Here is a 15,881-nt window from a genome sequence, read left to right on the forward strand (position 1 = left end):
ATTACAACTAACTCTAGTAATTATCATGATAAACAGAACACAAGGTGCTAAGGAAGCAGAGAGCAGGGGTACTGACCAAAACTAGAGATATTAAGGAAGAATTCCTGGAGGAAGGGGCCCTTAAATGAGTCTTAAAGGCCGAATGGAAGTTGGCCAGATAAAAAGAGAAGTAAGAGTATTTCAGGCAGACAGAATGTTCATTGGGGTGTGTGCTCAAAAATAAAGAGATAAAAAATAAAATGTTTTAGGAGCTGCAAGTAGCTGGAGTATTGGATGACAGTGGATAGTAGCTGGAAATGAAGATAGAAAGTAGGTAGGAGGATGGCAGATTGTGAAGGGACTTTTATGAAGAGGTAAGAGTGGATATAGCACCAAAGAATTTAAGTGGAGGAGTGAAATGGTCAAATTTATGCTTTAGGAAAAAAGTCCCTAAAAAAGAAAACACTAAAAATAAATAAAGGCTATCCTAGCTGCAGTGTGGAAGATGGCATTAAGGGGTACCAAACTTAGCCAGAGAGGTCAACCAGGGTACCTTCATAGTCATCTGGAGGCAACATGCCCTAAGGCAGGGCAGTGGGGCTAGGGATGGAGGAAAAGGAGGAATCCCAGAGCATTAAGGAAGTGGGCACAGACAGACAGCACACATGCATGCTCACACACCCATTCTTGTCCATGCTTTCCAAAGTGCTGTATAGTTTTTACTAGTTTAAACAGGATTTGTTCCCCTGTTGTGTTCTGACTGGCTGTTGCTGACTTAAGAAAGCTACTGGTTTTTAAAAATATATCTATCTTATATTCAACCCATGGATCAGGATTAAAACATTCATTAAAATTAAAAATTAAAATATATATATGTATCTTGTATTCTTCCATTTTTTGAACTTTGTTTTCAGTGTTCAGTTGACTTCTTTAGCCTTTCTAGGCATTTATTTTTATCTAAGTACTTTTGCATATTGATATTTTTGACCCTTCACCTTTTTTTCCATTTTTATTATGAAATTCTCAAACATACCCAAAAATAAAGAGAATATTGTAACTCCTATATGCCCTTCATCTAGATTCAATAACTATTAAGATTTTGCCCTACTTCTTCTTTCTGTTTTTGCTTTTATGTTGTTCCTGAGGTATTTTAAAGCAGAATCTCAGACCTTTTGTCATTTGAACTCTACATACTTCAGTATGCATCTCTAAAAAATGTGGGTATTTTCTCATGTAACCACAGTATCATTGTTATTGTGCTTAACAAAGTTTACAATTATTCCTTGGTATAATTTAGTATCTAGTACATATTCATATTCCTTGTTTATCTCAAAATATCTTTTAACAGTTGGTTTGTTCCAATTGGGATTTGAATCACGCATCGCATTTGTTAGTTTGTACTCAAGAGACTTTTAATCTACTTCAGTCCCTAACCCTAGCCCCTTTTCAGAAAAACAAACGGAAAACAACAACAAAAAGAACCACTGACTGTGGAAGAAACCATGTCTGTTGTCCTGTAGAATGTCCCACATTCAGAATTTGTCCTGTTTCTTCATACTATAATTTAATTTATTCCTCTGTCTCTCCTATTTCCTGTGGATTGGAAGTTAGCTTTGAATGACTAACTGGATTATGGTTCTTTTTCTTTTGGGGAAAAGGATAAGACTACTTCATAGGTTGAGGGTGTGAAGTACTTCTGTTTCTTCTGTCTGATAGTCCCACTCTTAGGGATGCTAACACTGAACAGTGGGTTTAGATGATGACAGCTCATCCCTCCATTATAAATTTCCTCATCAGACTCATTGAATTAGTTCATCCACTGATGATTGTCTCTGAATGAATTATTTCATCAGGGCTACAAAAAAATGTTCTCATTCTATCAGTCTTTTCACATTTATTAGCTAAATAATATTCCCATAATAACTAGGGCTATTTTGTTGTCTTGAAATATAGTATGTACCCCCTTCCCCAAAAAAACTAGATAAATGCTTAATTCATTTTCTTTTATAGTAATTTTTGGTTAAAGAAGTTACCTTTGTTGTTCTTTTTAAGAATCTATTGATTTTGCTTCTAGTTTATGACTTAATTCATTGGCTAGGCTGCTGGTTCTCCCCCAGTGATTATCTTATTATCTCAGTCCTTTTGAAACAGGTTCCTTTTGCACAAGAGTCTTTACATCCTTGGGTGTGTGAATGACTTTCTCAGTACCACACGTCAGTCAGTCCATCTAGTCCTGCACTTTTCAGAAGAAGATGTAACAACTTTTCCTTTGGTTTTTCTCTTCCTGTTCCAGGTCACACTGTGAACAAGATGCGTAAACACTCAGATTCAGAAGTGGCTTCTCTTGCCAGAGAAGTTTACACTGAGTGGAAAACTTTCATTGAAAAACATTCAAATAGACCTTCTATTGAAGTTAGAAGTGATCCCAAAACCGAGTCGTTTAGGAAAAATGCCCAGAAATTACTCTCAGAAGCCTTGGAATTAAAGGTAATGCCCTAAGTATATACAACTGTTTTGTACCCATAATAATTAATTTTTAAAATAGAAGAAAAATAAAGTGAATATCCTGGTTGGATGTGATTAGTAGGTGCTCTTGGTTAAATGCCTCATGATTTCATAATTAAGATTTCATAGTCTTAATGCTGTGGCTTTATTTTAACCAGTTATTCTTTAAGGATTCTGGATTTATAAGCATTCCAGAAGACAGTGTTGTAGGAGGCAGGCTTTTGAACTAGCAAGATCTGGGGTTGAAACCCTGACATTCTAGTTGTGATACCTTAGGCAGATACCTTAACATTTTCTGAGACTTGATTTCTTAATCTGTAAAATGAGGATTGTAAGTCCTACCACCTAAGGTATTAAAAAGGTTAAATGAACCATATATGCAAAAGAATAGTAGTGCCTGCTGATTAGAAGTTATTTAATGCATGTTGGTTACTTCCCATTTAAAATTCCTTCCCTTCTCGCTGAAGTAAAAATTCTGTGATGGACTGAATATCAATAGTAAAATAAATAGTTGTCTAGTGAAAAGACTCAGATCCCCCAGTTTTTGTCAACAGCCATATCTTTAGTTTTAAGTCATAAAATCGATTGGATAGACATGCTCCCTATCTTCATGACTTACAATTCAGATGATGTTCGTGGTTTGAGGTATACATCCTGGAAGAAGGATTTTTGCTCATTAATGATAATATTCATTGTCATCATCAAACAACAAATCTTATAAGCTGATTAATACTCTGGAAAATAACACATATAATAGTCATGTTTCTTCCTTATCCCAGGATATCCCAGAGCAACTCTGCTAAAGTATCCTTAGAGAACAATTTAATGTTAATAAAAGAAGCAAATCCGAAGTCTGATTTAAACGCTAGATCTGTTACTACAGTCTCTAAAAAATTTTTTTGCCGTTCTATCTCAATTATTTATCCACAAAAGAAAGACTTGTGATATAGTACTTACTTTTTTTAAAATAAAGTTTTGGATCTGAAGTGAATTTGCGCCAAAGCAGCAGCTGCATTGCCACAGTTCTGTCTTCACCTTCACCATGTTCCTCTTGGTCAAAAACGCACTAAGTTGCCTCCAAATTCAAAGCATTCAGCAAACAATGGCAAGGCAGAGCCACCACAAACGTACACCTGATTTTCATGATAAATACGGTAGTGCTGTATTAGCTAGTGGAGCCACTTTCTGTATGGAGATATGTAGCAATACAAATCGGAATAGAATGGAACCTGTCCCCTGTTGGCAGAGTCACCCCAAAGGAAGGGAGAGATCGGTAATCATCCTAGCTGGTGTAATAATGAATTGTTTAAAAAACAACTCATAATTGATGCCAAGTTAAAGCACTGTGTACCCATTAAGATATGGCATTATTGAAGAAATAAAGTACATTCGAAACCTTAAAAATAAATAAATAAAGTTGTGGATTTTTAAATACAAACTTCTAATAGAAAATGAGAAAAATTTATAAAAGGGAAAAAAAATGTAACCCAGACATAATCTTGTTAACACATTGGCACATTTCCTTTTTTGGTAAATTGTTATGGTTTTTTAAATGAATATTGGGCAAGTTATGATTAACTGAGATTTATATAGAGTGAACTATATGCCGAAAGTTCCATAAGATATTTTTATTGATTATTTAAGTAACATTGCAGAAAATTGATGTAATTATTTACATTTGTGTTCTCTTTAATCTTGATCAATTTTAGTGTCATTTTGTGTATCCTTTTCTATATATCTTTATTTTTTCATGTTTATAATTTTTTTTTTTTTTTTTTTGAGACAGAGCCTCACTCTGTTGCCCAGGCTGGAGTGCAGTGGCGCGATCTCGGCTCACTGCAAGCTCCGTCTCCCGGGTTCACGCCATTCTCCTGCCTCAGCCTCCCGAGTAGCTGGGACTACGGGCGTCCGCCACCACGCCCGGCTAATTTTTTGTATTTTTAGTAGAGATGGGGTTTCACCATGTTACAGGATGGTCTTGATCTCCTGACCTCATGATCCACCCGCCTCAGCCTCCCAAAGTGCTGGGATTACAGGCATGAGCCACCACGCCCGGCCCATGTTTATAATTTTTAATGACTATTTGATAGTTCAGTGAATTGCTATGCTGAAAGTTCACTTAACATTTCCTAAAGGAAGCTTTAATATGAGTATTAAACCCTTAGAAGAGAAAACAAAATATGAAAGTTATAAGTCTGATTTTCCAGAGTATCGATTAGCCAACAAGATTTATTTTAAATAAAGTTTAGTTTTGAAATAAGTCAAAATTATTGCAGAAACATACAGTGTGGGTATATAATATATAGTTAATGTGGTGGTAAATACCAGTTCCCTGTGGTATCTTTTTAAGTAAATGATAATAACAAAGCTATGCTTGTAAGGATTAATGAGCAGTTTGCCTACTATATTAAACTCCATGATAATTATCCTTTTAGTTTATCCATTAATTATCCTTTAAATGGCACATCAAGTGGTAAGCACTCAAGTGTTATAAAGCAAAGTTAAAAAACTGATACATTTGTTAGTGCTTTCCAACATAATTGGAAAAAACATCAGATTAAGCATAGCTGAATGGTTTTGTTCTCAAAGAGTAAATTTAAAAAATTAAAAGTATGCATCTTAATGTCTTCCTTAGCCAAAAATAAAAATAAAAAAATAATAACTCTGCTTTCCTTGCATAAACAGCATTTGATAGCATGTTTATCAGTTTGTTATGTCAGAGAATATAAATACAAGCCCTTTTATATAAGGTTAATTCTTAGCACCTATCATCATCTGAGATATTTCCATATTAGAGTAAATCAATGAACCATCTAATTCAGTATCTGGTCTTTGACAGTAACCAATGTTGAGTGCATTCAAATCAGACATCAGATCTCCATAAATGTACTTAATCAGGCAGCAGTAAAGCACTGGGTTTAAGTTATTGGCCCAGTGACTTAAAAGCCTCTACAATTTGATCCTAGCATGTGTTATTGCAAATACCAAATCTTCTCATTACATTTTTGTAGAAAAATAAATGTTTCCATGTTGTTTCACTCATATCCTTTAATAGTGAAAGCCATAGATGAAGAATAATACGCACAGCCTAAAGGTGCATCTCTTTATTACCCTACAGATCTTGCTTTCTAGATTCAGGGATTATTTCCTTGTTCTTGGAATAGTGGAATAGATGAATAAAAACTCCATCGTTGAAACCCAGGCTCCATTCCCCTTTACTTTCTCCCTTCCAGATCTTCTTTGTTCTTCCCCGTCTTTTAGATCTTTCCTCATATGAACATCCCCTGTGGTGTCATTCTCTTACTTCCCCTTCCTCATTATCCACTCTCCTTTCCTACCTCACGGCCTGTGATCATTTTCCTATTATGTCATTTTAAAAAATGAACCTGATTCTCAAAGTGAGCCTGTATCATTAAGAGTTATGAAACACTGGCTGGTTGGCTCAGTTGGTTGTCAGATGGTGCTAATGAGATCCAGGTCAGGGGTACGTCCCCATATGGGACTGTTAGTTTTTCTTTGTTTAATAGCCTCAGACTGCACCCCTGGCTTTGACCAGCTCTCTCATGAATGTATTCAAGTGGTCAAAAAGAAGTGTGGGTAGATATGTACAAATTCAATCATGCTATTGGAAAACCCACACAAAGTTTGCTTCCAGTGGCTATTCAATTCAACAGATGTTTAGTAAGGATCTACTCGGTGCTGGGGGAGAAGACAAACATGAATGAGTCGCATTCCCTATCCTAAGAAAACTTTACTATCTCCTGACTGAAAACCTATAAATGATTAATTAAAATATGAGGCAGTCTGAAATAATGGTACTAGCAAGTATCAACACACAAAGTACAGAGCAGTTAAATCTGATGGGGGAATCTGGGAATGTTTTGTAAAAGAGATGGCAGTGGAGCCCACCTTTATCAGAGGCGTAGGATTTTGCTAATTAGAAAATACACATAAAATAGAAACATATTTTATCTGCTATGTATATGATGTTATTAGAAGAGCAAGAAAGAAGAGTTACACACGGGAAGGAAGGGCATTCATTTAATAAATATTGGTTGAACATTTACTATGTGCCACTAACCTATGCTAGCTAGGCATGCGCAGTTTAGAAATGGATACAACATGGCTTCAACTCTAGCAGTCCTTATAGTCTTCTGAGGAAGATAAACAAATAAATAGTTACGAAACAGTGTGGGGAGTTCCACACTTAAGGTAAACACATGAAGAAGACCCTGTTCCCATGCCCTGAGAGAGCTTACGCATGTGACAGACATCACTAATTGGTTATGGCACCAATTCCCACTGATGAAGGAGCTCAAGGGGGTCATGTTTTATATCTTCCTCCAGCTATAGCCAGTTCATCCAGAATTAGAAAGCTGTATAACACACTTAACTCCCAGGCACAAACAAATAAGGATTCTGACTGTCTCTGGGAAGTGTGAACTAGGAGATACCAATAAAACAACAACAAGTGTTGAACAGAAAGGATGTTGGAGGAGTTGTGAGGAGGCAGAGTTGTAAGTAAAGATGTGTAGCATAGGAAGAGAGAATAAGGCAGTTAGAATTGGTAGTGAGTAAGGCCCATGGAGAAGAGCAAAAACATGTGAGAAAGAGACGAGGCAGCTCATGAGAGATACAGAGAAAGGATCGATTTCTAAATAAATCCCTAGGTTTCTCCCAGTGTTCCTATCCTTATTCCCATTCATACAAATTATCTCATAGCAAAAGCCCTTTTCTCAAGGACTCAGTGAAACTCTGGTCCTTCCACCCAGAAGGGCTCACCTAAAGCACTAGATTAGGACCCACTGGAAAGGACTCACCAACTTGGGTGGGTTTGGATTACCCAAAGGCACTTACAAGACAGGTATTCTTCACTTTGCAACAAACTTGTTGTACACACGGTACACGATGAATCATTTTCTATCACGATTTTAATGTCACATATTTTTCTCCATTTCTTAATTCTGATTGGTCTTCATTTAACAAGAGGCATGCATGAGAATTGTTAGATGCTTACCTTCTATTACCACCACACTGCTGGCATAGCACTTGTCGTGCTGCCTACCCCTGGGTTCCCACCCACTTCTGGGATGTGAGTTTGTGATGGGCAGGGTTCACATCCTTTCTGCTCTCTCTCTCTAAGATCAGGCCAGACCCAGAGTAGCAATTCAGTTAACTATTTGCTGAATGAAGTATGTGAATTACAAGACACTCTCAGAGTTCTTTTTTTTTTTTTAATTTAATACGGGTACTATAATTTGCTGGAGTGCCCATGACTTGTTTTACAAACACATATACCCTTCTTCTTTGATAACCACTCCCCTCAAAAAAAAAAAAAAAAAAAAAAGACTTCTTGCTAAGTGTATCTCTAACCACCAGTAGAGACTAACCAGCCTCACACCAGGATAAGGAACTTTCTTTCTAGCAAATGCTGCAGGACAAATGCTGGATAGCCAGCTAGCCACCTTTCCAGCTTCCTAAAGTAGTCTGGTGCCAGGCCTGCCTCAGGGGGCTAGTTCGGTGCCCACCCAGGAAGCCTTGAAAAACTTGGAGTCCGGGTTCTAGAGAACCACGGCGCCAAGTCCACTCACTCCAACACAAGCCGTGGAAATAATCTGTCTGTCATTAGGACCACAAACTTTTGTGAGCACCTTTTGTCGGCTAGACTAAGGCAGATGTCTGGGCCTGGATATTCACTCTCTCTCTGTTTCTCTGTGTCTCTTTCAGTCCTGTTCTGCTCTTTGCTTGGTCCTTACGTCTGACAAGTTTGTTTTTTCTACTTACTTTGGTCCATCTGTCTCATGTTAGGACATTTTATTAAATGTCAGGTGACCCCTTTTTATTTGGGGTGTGTTTTTCCTTTTTTTGAACTTTGCATTTTGCACAGAAGAACAAACATATATGTACAGCTCAGTGAATTTATCACAAAGCAAACACCTATTTCACTTAGCCAGATCCTACTCATGCTCCAGGTCTCAGATTAAACTTCATTTCCTCTTGAAGCCAGGCACTGCCCTCCTGGGTTGGGTTGTTTTGCCATGGCTGTGTTCTCCCCTGTGCTGGTTCCTCTCCTTTCTCCTGGTGCACAGGATCCTTGCAATCCCTGTTCACAGTCTGTCTGTCCTACTGGACTAGGCTGCCCAAGGGCCCAAGGACTGAGCCTTCCTTAGTCACTGCTTATTGCTCAGCCCAAGCACAGAGCATGGCATATAGTGCTGAATGAATGTTTGAATGAATGGCAAAGGGAGGGAGAGGAAAGGTTAAAGATAAAAAAGCAAGTGAGAGAGATAAATTTGTCTCCTATTTTCAAGGAATTTTCTACTAGGAGAGACAAACTTAAAATATAGATCATTGGCTGGGTGCAGTAGCTCATGCCTGTAATCTCAGCACTTTGGGAGGCCAAGGTAAAAGGATTGCTTGAGGCCAGGAGTTCAAGACCAGTCTGGGCAACTTAGCAAGACCCCATCTCTAAATTTCTTTTTTTAATTTTAATTAGCTGGGCATGGTGGTGCATGCCTGTAATAATCCTAGCTCTTGGGAGGCTGAGGCCAGGAGATCACTTGAGCCCATGAGTTTGAGCCTGCAGTAAGCTTTGATCACACCACTGCACTCCAGCCTGGGTGACAGAGTGAGACAGTATCTGTAAAATAAAAGTATACACTTCATTTATAATATATCATGATAGTGACTAGGGGAAGCTCAGGGCATGGTGGCAGCCTGAAGAACTTTCAGTCCTTTGCACTGGGGTCTTTTTGTTTGGTTGTTCTTGCCTCGGCTTTGACATACAAAGAGGAGTGTTTTCCGTAGGGAAAGGTATGCCTTGCTAAGGGAACATGTGCTGGTGCAGAGGCATAGAGGTGTGTGAAAGCGGCCAAGAGTGGAGTGCTCAGGGCCGGCTGTGGTCAGGATTGGGGAGGGGAATAGCTGAAGATGGGCCTGGAAAGGAGGGTAGTGCTGGGGGCGGTCTCGGACCAGCATCCAACCTACCCTGGATTCAGACCGTGTAGACAAAGTCCCAGATCTCTCCTGCTTTGATTAGGTCTGGGACCTCAAGATGGCTTGGGCCTGAGCCAGACCACCCCAGAATTGCTACAGGTCCCTCCCCTAGGCCTGCTCTGCTTAATGGAAACTGCAGGCGTCTCTCCAATCTCAACCATTCTCTCGGAATGTTGAAGCGGCCATTAGTATGGTGAAAGGGAAAAAACATGAACTTTGGAGTCGAGGGATCCAGGTCAGAGTCCCAGCTCTGTCTCTTAGTAATTGTAAGACCTTAAACCTTTGCCTTTGAACCTGTTTCCTTATCTGTAAAATGTGATAATAGGAGTTATGAGCATTAAATGTGAAAAGTGATTTTTGAACTGTTCTGTACACATACTAGGATCCAGACCCCATGTTTCTAAAATGCCGTAAGGAGTTAAAAGGCAGTCTAAAAACAAAACAAAAAAAAATATGAACCGTTATACTGATTTATTATTCTTGGTCTTCGTTTCCTGGTTGGTAAAGTACAGGGCCCAGTACCCGTTGCTTAGTTCAGGCCAGTTTCCTGTTATAATGGCAAATATTACCACCCGGCAGGGGTTGTGAATGAGGTCCCTGTCACAAAGCACATGGCCTTGTTCCTTAATTGCCAGGGTGGAATTAATTTGCTCTTCCTGTTTCTCTTGTGACAGGAAGTAGATGTCCTTGAATTTCAGTTGATTAATGGAGGCCTCTGAGCAGAGTGCTCCAGCCTCTCTTGCTTTTAATCCTTATGCAATGTAAGGCTCTAATTTGATAATTTTGCTGTTTTTTAGATGGATCACCTACTGGTTGAAAATATTGAGCGGGAAACGTTTCATCTCTGCTCCCGCCTCATTAATGGGCCGTACCGGCGGACGGTGAGAGCCCTGGTCTTCACATTAAAGCACCGAGCTGAAATCCGGGCTCAGGTGAAGAACGGCTCGCTGCCAGTCGGCACGTTTGTACAGACCCACAAAAAGTGACCTGAGGACGGTTCCAGCCCTGGGCCAGGCAGAGAAGAAAATGGGCCCCTCTCTGCCGTTCAAAGACGCTTTTGAGTTTGGGTGATGGCTGATGCTGGCTGTGCTAGATTTTCCCATGGTGCCATTCCTTTGCAGACAGAGGATTCGGAGAGCCCTAGGAGACAGGCCTGCAGGAATGTGCTTCATTAGCTGGAGTGCGCTGGTGCTGCCTAACAGAACGCACACTGGCTGTCACTAGGAAGCGCCATACGGTTGCTATCACCCAACATGGTGAAAGGGTGATGGATTTCACTGTGAGTATGCCAAGGACACCTCTAAACTTCCCCCTGTCAGGCAGATGAAGTTACTACTTTATTTCACCACCCTGCAGGTAACTGAAACTCAATTACCGCTGCCGCTCACTCGGTTCCATCCCCCTGAGTTTAGATAGCTCTGGTGCCTCTCAGAACTCCCCTGTCTGTTCTCTTTGCTCTACCCCAGGGGTGAGCCTGCCAGAGCCAGCCGACTACCCCTTCTTCCCAGAGCTCACTTATCTGAACGTTTCAGCTCTCCCTGGAAGACCTTCTGCGTTGGTCTCCAGAGCCCCCATGCTGAGGCTACTAATGAGGAACTGGCCCGAAGCCTCCCACACCTCCGGGTTTATTTGAATACGCTGGCGCTCTCAGTTTAGGGCTCTGTAGAAGATACATAATGAAATTTCTCTTGAAATGAATTACTGCAGTAGAAAAAAGTACATACATATATATATTAAAGTGAATATCTCTACACAGGCCTGTTTTAACAATTATGTAAATAATACTTGTTTTTTTAAAAGTAATGATAAGCTGGGACTTTTTTTTTTCTCAAACAAAAGGTGGAGTTTGTTCACTGAAGAGTGTTTTGGGTTGAGAAAGGGTACAGTTGGTGAAATTAAAAAATGATGGAACAAGGATTTGAGGAAGGTAGAAGACTCAAGGAAGTGGGGATTAGATTAGAGGATACCGGAGCACGTTTGTAATCTGAAAGGAAGGAGCTGGTAGAAAGGGAGAGATTTAAAATAAAAAATAAAAAAAAAGAGTTGAAAAACAAGGGGAGAAGGGATGGGACTAACATTATTGCCTAACTTCTAAATGCTAGGCACTTCTCCTAAGACAGTTTATTAACATTTACATGGATCAAAAACAAGGGGAGAAGGGACGACACTAACATTATTGCCTACCTTCTAAATGCTAGGTACTTTTCCTAAGACAGTTTATTAACATTTACCTGGATCTTTATATAGTTTTGTAAAAATCTTTATATAGTTTTGTAAAAATCTTGTAAAAATCTTCTCTCACCCATTGTATTAAGTAGGTATTGTTGTTTTCATTTTTTAGATTTGTTTGTTTATTTAGCAACCATTTCCTGAGCATCCATTCTGTGGGGTAGGTGTACACTGAGCAGTAGTTACAAATGGGAGCCTGAGGATCACTGAGCAGAAGCATCACCTTCAATTTCTCACTGCTAGTAACTATTGGAGCTAGAATAATAATAATCGAGCATTTACCCTGGGCCCAGCACTGTGGTAACCATTTTACAAAAAGAGAATACCCAGTTAAAGACAAGAAAAGTGAGGCTCAGAAAGGTATAGTAACTTACTCAAGGTCACACAGATAGTGAATGACAGATCTAAGATTCAAAATCCAGGTCTATTTGACTGTATATGGTTCCCTTGGATGATTTCATCCACTCTCATGTTTTCAAGCATCGTCTACATGCTGATGACATTCCAGTTTGTATCTTTAGCCCAGACCAGTCCCCTGACTTTCAGATGATATTTCCTAGATGCCCCATAGACATCTCAAATATAACATGTCTTCTCTCCATTGGCAGTACCAGCAAGCCAGACACTCCAGCTAGGAACTCAAGGGGTCAGCCTAGACCTCACATCTCCCACTCTGAGCCAACCAAGTCCTAGTGGTTTGATTAGGTTGGTGCAAAAGTAATTGTGGTTTTTGCCATTACTTCTAATGCATTACTTCTTTGCATTTGCTGTTCCAGTTGCAATGCTCTTTCCCTAGACATCTGCATATTCTTGTCCTCATTTGATTTAGGTCTCTCTTTCCCTTGTCAAAAAGGCCTTTGCTGACTACCCTAAATACAATAGCACTCCCCCCTAACTATTCTTTAATGCTGTACCTGGCTTTATTTTTCTTCAGAATATTTATTACTCTTTAACATAGTTATTTATTTCTTTATTGTCTATCTCCCCACTCCCAGAATGTAAGCTTCATGAAAGCAGAGTCTTTGTTCTGTTTCCTGCTATATCTCCAGCATCTGGAACAGAGCCTGGGACAAGCTAGGTCTTCATAACTATTTATTGGATAGTTGAGTGACTGATTGTGGATGTACAGGATAAGCATCTAATTCTATCAGAGAGTGCTTCCTGGAGGAGCTGATACCTGTGTTCAGTCTTAAAGGGCAGGAGTTTGGATAGGGGAATGTTAGTTAATATAATGAAAATTTCAAAATTAAAGGGCAGGAGTAATTAATTGGGTGGTTGAGATGCACGCCTGGCAGAGCAAGCAGAGTATGGAAAAACCCAGAAGTGGAGATATCTGGAAGGTGATTGGTATGGCTGGAGTAGAGGACACTGGCAGGAGAGTAGCCGGAGATGAGGCAGAAGAGGAAGGCAAGAACCAGGACCAGGTCTGAAGGGTCTTGAGCATCAGGAGAAGGCGTTAGACTGATTCAAAGCAGGAACTGCTCAGTTTTGTATTAATAGGCTATGTGGAAGAAAAGCCGGGATAGGGAGACTGGAAGTAGCAAGCCTCATGTTTAAAGAACCAAAGAGTTCTGCTAACTTAGGAACCCAGAGTAAGTTGAAAACAAATTGCTCTCTGGCTGAAAGCCTTCAGTGGTGATAGTTGGAAAGTAGAATGATTGCAGAGATGTGCTTTGGAGATTTGGAAAGCAGGCTGTGTTATTTGTGGCTGTTTTCTCCTTGATGCATGTGCAGAATTTCCATGCACGCTAATGGAGCTATTCTGAGCATTTGCTGAAGGGAAGGAAGCTTGCAGACATCCCTCCCAATCTTGCCCACACACCGAGAAGTACCTCAGAGCTACAGTCTGTTAAAAATGAGAAGGTTGAAGCCGGGCACATTGATTCATGCCTATAATCCCAGCACTTTGGGAGGTCGAGGCAGGCAGATCACCTGAGGTCAGAAGTTTGAAACCAGCCTGGCCAACATGGTGAAACCCCAGCTCTACTAAAATTACAAAAATTAGCCAGATGTGGTGGCAGGCGCCTGTAATCTCAGCTACTTGGGAGGCTGAGGCATAAGAATCGCTTGAACCTGGGAGACGGAGGCTGCAGTGAACCAAGATCGCACCACTGCACTCCAGCCTGAGGAACAGAGTGAGACTCTGTCTCAAAAAAAAAAAAAAAGAAAGAAAAGGTTGCCCCTGAAATGGGGTGAGAATAGTTCCTGAGACCTCTGAGCTACCTGTAAGTCAAGGTGTGAATATGTCTTATAAGCATGTTCAGTTGCTGGGGGAAATATGGGAAAGTAAATACCATTTGTGTCTGCTCTAACAGCTTATTGATGCTTTTCTTGTAGTGGTTAATTTGGAGGTCCTGGTCGGGCATGGTAGCTCACACCTGTAATCCCAGCACTTTGGGAGGCTGAGGCAGGTGCATCACTTGAGATCAGGTGTTTGAGACCAGCCTGGCCAACATGGTGAAACCTTGCCTATACTAAAAATACAAAAGTTAGCCAGATGTGGTGGCAGGCAGCTGTAATCCCAGCACTCGAGAGGCTGAGGCAGGAGAATTGCTTGAACCCGGGAGGCAGAGGTTGCAGTGAGCTGAGATGGCACCACTGCACTCCAGCCTGGGTGACAGAGCGAGACTCAGTCTTAAAAATAAAATAAAAATAAATAAATAAAAAATTGGAGGTCTTGGTCCTTTGTGTAGGGACTCAGTCTCTGTATTTTCATTCATTCATTCAACAAACAAATGTTGCCCATCTTCTGTGTGCCAAGGACTAGACTGGCACTGGGGACACAGCAATAAAGGAGGGATAATTTCCTTTTAGTCTGGTGAGGCAAATAGACACATAACTAAATAAATAGAGTATAGCATATTGGGTGGTAACTATAGACATAAAAATATTGAGAAAATGGGGAAAGGAATGAATAACACCACTCATAGGAAGAATCTTCACAGAGGAGTTCATGTTTGAACCAAAGCCAGAAGGATAGGTAGGAGTGCTTAGCAGAAGGCTCAGTCTATGTGAAAGCACAGAAGCGTAAGGTGTATGGCTAGTTTCAGTAAAGGAAAATAATATGAGGTGGTTGAAACATAAGGTTCTTAGGAAGGTAGTGAGAAATTGGGCAAAAAAAGTAACCAAGGCCTTGGAGGCCTTATCAACGAGTTTGGACTTTGGCCTTCAGATAATGGGAGACCATGAGAAGTTTTTGAGGAGGTGAGGGACCTAATCAGGTGTGTGTTTTAGAAAGATTAAAAAAAAAAAAAAAAAAAAAAAAAACCCAACAGATATTTTAAGAAAATTTTAAACATTCAAAAGAAACCCAACAATTTAAGGCAAAGGAAAGAAACACTTGAGATTCAGTAAATTAGAGGGGTTTTTTTTTTTTTTTTTGGACAAATGAAGTTTAAAGTTGCCCAAACAGATATCATTAGAGAATCTCAGGTTTGAAAAGTGGCAGGAGGCCCAGATAATGCATTTACTGTGTTCTGTGGTGAAGGAACAGGCAGCTGGCCTTTTTCATTTATAGAATATCAGGTTCTTAAACTTGTGCCTGTCAACTTTGGTTTTCTTTTGCTGTAGCCTCAGGCCTCAGAGCCTTACTCTGAGATTGGTAATGTGTTTTGAATGTGTTTATCACAGCCAGATGGGGCAAGGGCTCAGTTTGTTACTGCCCATTATTGCAAGGGAAGGGAGTCCATCCAGAAAACAAAGCTTTGGGAGTTTCAGTTAGTTGGGTGACATTGCCCTGATATCAAAGGAAAGATGGTTTGATTGGATACGTTGTATTTTCTTTAAATCAACCAAAATGATACAATTACTGTCAGGATGGACTTACTCATAACCTGGGGAGGTTGGTTTCAAGATCCAAGAAGATCAAAACATCCAATCAAATGCTGTTTTTTAATGTTGATAAAATCATTCTTTCAGTATGCATTTGGTGAGTTCTTATGTGTCAGGTATTAGGGTCACAGGGATAGAGAAGACATAATCTTTGGCCTCAAGAAGTTTACAGTCTCATGAAGGAGAAGATAATAAACAGGCTATTTTTACCATTTATTTTTATTTTGGGAGGGAGTCGGGGTCTCACTGTGTCACCCAAGGTGCAGTACAGTGGTGCAATTACAGCTCACTGCAGCTTTGACCTCCCAGGTTCAAGCAAGCCTCCTACCTCAAGCCTCCCA

General features: G+C 40.1%; 1 protein-coding gene and 1 pseudogene across 2 annotated transcripts in view; both read left to right on the top strand.

The window, feature by feature from the left end:
• Nucleotides 1-14,976, top strand: part of TCEANC2 (transcription elongation factor A N-terminal and central domain containing 2) — a 49,066-nt gene extending 34,090 nt beyond the window's left edge. Inside the window, exons 4-6 of one of the 2 annotated variants that reach the window (XM_031669039.1) lie at nt 2,273-2,466; nt 10,278-10,412; nt 10,602-14,976. In XM_031669039.1, coding sequence (XP_031524899.1) covers nt 2,273-2,466; nt 10,278-10,412; nt 10,602-10,655 — 383 coding nt within the window. In that variant the 3' untranslated portion in view covers nt 10,656-14,976. Of the gene's footprint in view, nt 1-2,272; nt 2,467-10,277 lie in introns of both variants that reach the window. The other variant, XM_003891927.5, reaches the window with a different exon arrangement.
• LOC103885382 lies at nt 2,474-4,204 on the top strand (annotated as a pseudogene).
• Nucleotides 14,977-15,881: the final 905 nt, after the last annotated feature.

The sequence above is a fragment of the Papio anubis genome, chromosome 1 (assembly GCF_008728515.1).
Source record: "Papio anubis isolate 15944 chromosome 1, Panubis1.0, whole genome shotgun sequence".
NCBI lineage: Eukaryota > Metazoa > Chordata > Mammalia > Primates > Cercopithecidae > Papio > Papio anubis.